Source organism: Rhinopithecus bieti, unplaced genomic scaffold, assembly GCF_001698545.2.
Source record: "Rhinopithecus bieti isolate Rb0 unplaced genomic scaffold, ASM169854v2 scaffold_18477, whole genome shotgun sequence".
Lineage (NCBI taxonomy): Eukaryota > Metazoa > Chordata > Mammalia > Primates > Cercopithecidae > Rhinopithecus > Rhinopithecus bieti.
The window spans coordinates 905,589-908,144 of NW_016809209.1; the positions used below are offsets into that span (position 1 = coordinate 905,589).

Here is a 2,556-nt window from a genome sequence, read left to right on the forward strand (position 1 = left end):
CCCGCCTCGGCCTCCCAAAGTGCTGGGATTACAGGCGTGAGCCACTGCGCCTGGCTCCAGCCAGCATTCTTTATTAAAAATATGTGGAGGCTGGGTGCGGCTCACGCCTGTAATCTCAGCACTTTGGGAGGCTGAGGCAGGTGGATCACAAGGTCAGGAGTTCGAGACCAGCCTGACCAACATGGTGAAACCCCGTCTCTACTAAAAATACAAAAATTAGCCGGGCATGGTGGCACATGCCTGTAATCCCAGGTACTCAGAAGGTTGAGGCAGGAGAATCACTTGAACCCGGGAGGTGGAGACTGCAGTGAGCCGAGATCCTGCCACTGCACTCCAGCCTGGGCAACAAAGCAAGACTCCATCTCAAACAAAAAAAATGAGACTTTTCTGTAGCAAATGGAAGAAATGGGTAGCAATGATCCAAGAAGGAGGTGACCCAGGAGTCCACGAGCTGAAGGGATAAGGCAAAGTCGCAGCCTCTCTGTTACCCTACCTGGGGAAGAAGTGAGGAGTGTTCAGAGATCATATACACAGTCAGGGAGCCCTCCGCTTGTTCCTGAGGCTCATCTAACATGGCTTCTGCCTCTGGGGACAAGAACAGGTGGTACACCAAGAGCAAAACACCATTCCATCTCCCTCCACCCCACAGAATGCCTAACCTACCCCTTCACTCACATTCAGCTGACACAGTGGTCAGGCTTGGGTAAGCCAATCAACCTCTCTGGCCCTCAGTGGACTGGGCTGAATCCCACAGTTCCTCATTCCCAGCATTCCCAGAGAGGTATTAGAGGTAAGCCAAAGTATGGGAACTATGCACTTAGAGATCAGAAGGAAAAAGACAGCTTCACATTAAAATGGTGTGCTCATCCCTTCCCTTACCTTGTACACTACCCGATGACAGGGCCTCCTCCTCATGGTCCAAAGCCCTCCGATAGGCCTTCTGGAAACGGCATTTGATTTTCATTTTGTCTGGGAGGGTTAAGAAGTAGCACGATGAAAAGGGCAAGCATCAGGCCTCTGCTCACCTTCCCAGACCTAACACTGTCCAGCATCTGAGGACAGCAAGACGGCTGTTTACAGAAAAAGACCAAACAGCTGCAGCCAACTCTAATGATTTCTGCATAGATGATATCAAACACATGACACCCGTTTCTCCCATCTGCCCCAGCTCTTGCCTTCACCTCTGCACACACTGGTCCTTCAGCTTGAAGTGTCTTCCCACTGGGAAATCTATTTCAATAGTCATTACATTAATAGGCAAAAGGAGAAAAACCATATGGTCATTCCAATCACTGCCCCAAAATAATTAAAGTCAGTGAACGTTCCTGATAAAAAACAAAACACACAGGCTGGGCACGGTGGCTCATGCTTGTAATCCCAGCACTTTGGGAGGCTGAGGCAGGCGGATCCCTTGATCTCATGATGGAGATCAGCCTGGGCAACATGACGAAACCCCATCTCTACAAAAATACAAAAATTAGCCAGGTATGTGCCAGACATGGTGGCTCACACCTGTAATCCCAGCACTTTGGGAGGCCAAGGCGGGTGGATCACCTGATGTCAGGAGTTCGAGACCAGCCTGGCCAACATGATGAAACCCCGTCTCTACTAAAAATACAAAAAATTAGCTGGGTGTGGTGGTAGCTACTCGGGAAGCTTAGGCAGAAGAATCGCTTGAACCCAGAAGGTTGAGGCTGCAGTGAGCCAAGATCACACCATTGCACTTCACCCTGGGCAACAAGAGCGAAACTCCATCTTAAAAACAAACAAACAAACAAAAGCTAGGTATGGTAGTGCACGCCTGTAGTCCCAACTACTTAGGAGGTTGAGGTGGGAGGATGACTTGAGCCTGGGAGGCAGAGGTTGCAGTGACCTGAGATCGCACCACTGCACTCTAGCCAGGACAATAGAACCAGACCTTGTCTCAAAAAAAATCAAAAATAGGTCGGGCGCGGTGGCTCAAGCCTGTAATCCCAGCACTTTGGGAGGCCGAGACGGGTGGATCACGAGGTCAGGAGTTCGAGACCATCCTGGCTAACACGGTGAAACCCCGTCTCTACTAAAAAATACAAAATCTAGCCGGGCGAGGTGGCGGGCGCCTGTAGTCCCAGTCACTTGGGAGGCTGAGGCAGGAGAATGGCGTGAACCCGGGAGGCGGAGCTTGCAGTGAGTGGAGATCCGGCCACTGCACTCCAGCCCGGGCGACAGAGCGAGACTCTGTCTCAAAAAAAAAAAAAAAAAAAAAAAAATTAAAAAAAAAAACCACACAGTTAATGACAAAACATTAAACATAATTCTATAAAGCTAGTAATAACACAAGGATGCCTGCTATCTCCTCTAGTCTCATTGTTATTCAGTATTGTTCTTTCTGAAGTTCTTTATCAATGTAACATGTGAAGAAAGAGAAAGAAAACTTGTAACTATCGGAAAAAAACAGGTAAAATGGCCACTTTGAAGTAGCATAATTATTTCTCAAGAAAATCAAAGAGAACCAACTGAAAAACTATTAGAACTGGTAACCGGCCGGGCGCGGTGGCTCAAGCCTGTAATCCCAGC

At 48.7% G+C, this 2,556-nt stretch overlaps 1 protein-coding gene across 2 annotated transcripts in view; it reads right to left on the reverse strand.

Annotated features, from left to right (window-relative positions):
- PIGS (phosphatidylinositol glycan anchor biosynthesis class S) overlaps positions 1-2,556 on the reverse strand; it is a 21,222-nt gene that overhangs the window by 10,055 nt on the left and 8,611 nt on the right. For both annotated transcript variants that reach the window (XM_017888928.1, XM_017888929.1), the window contains 2 exons: positions 880-969; positions 494-585 (listed from right to left, as the gene is read on the reverse strand). In XM_017888928.1, coding sequence (XP_017744417.1) covers positions 494-585; positions 880-969 — 182 coding nt within the window. The remainder of the gene's footprint in view (positions 1-493; positions 586-879; positions 970-2,556) is intronic.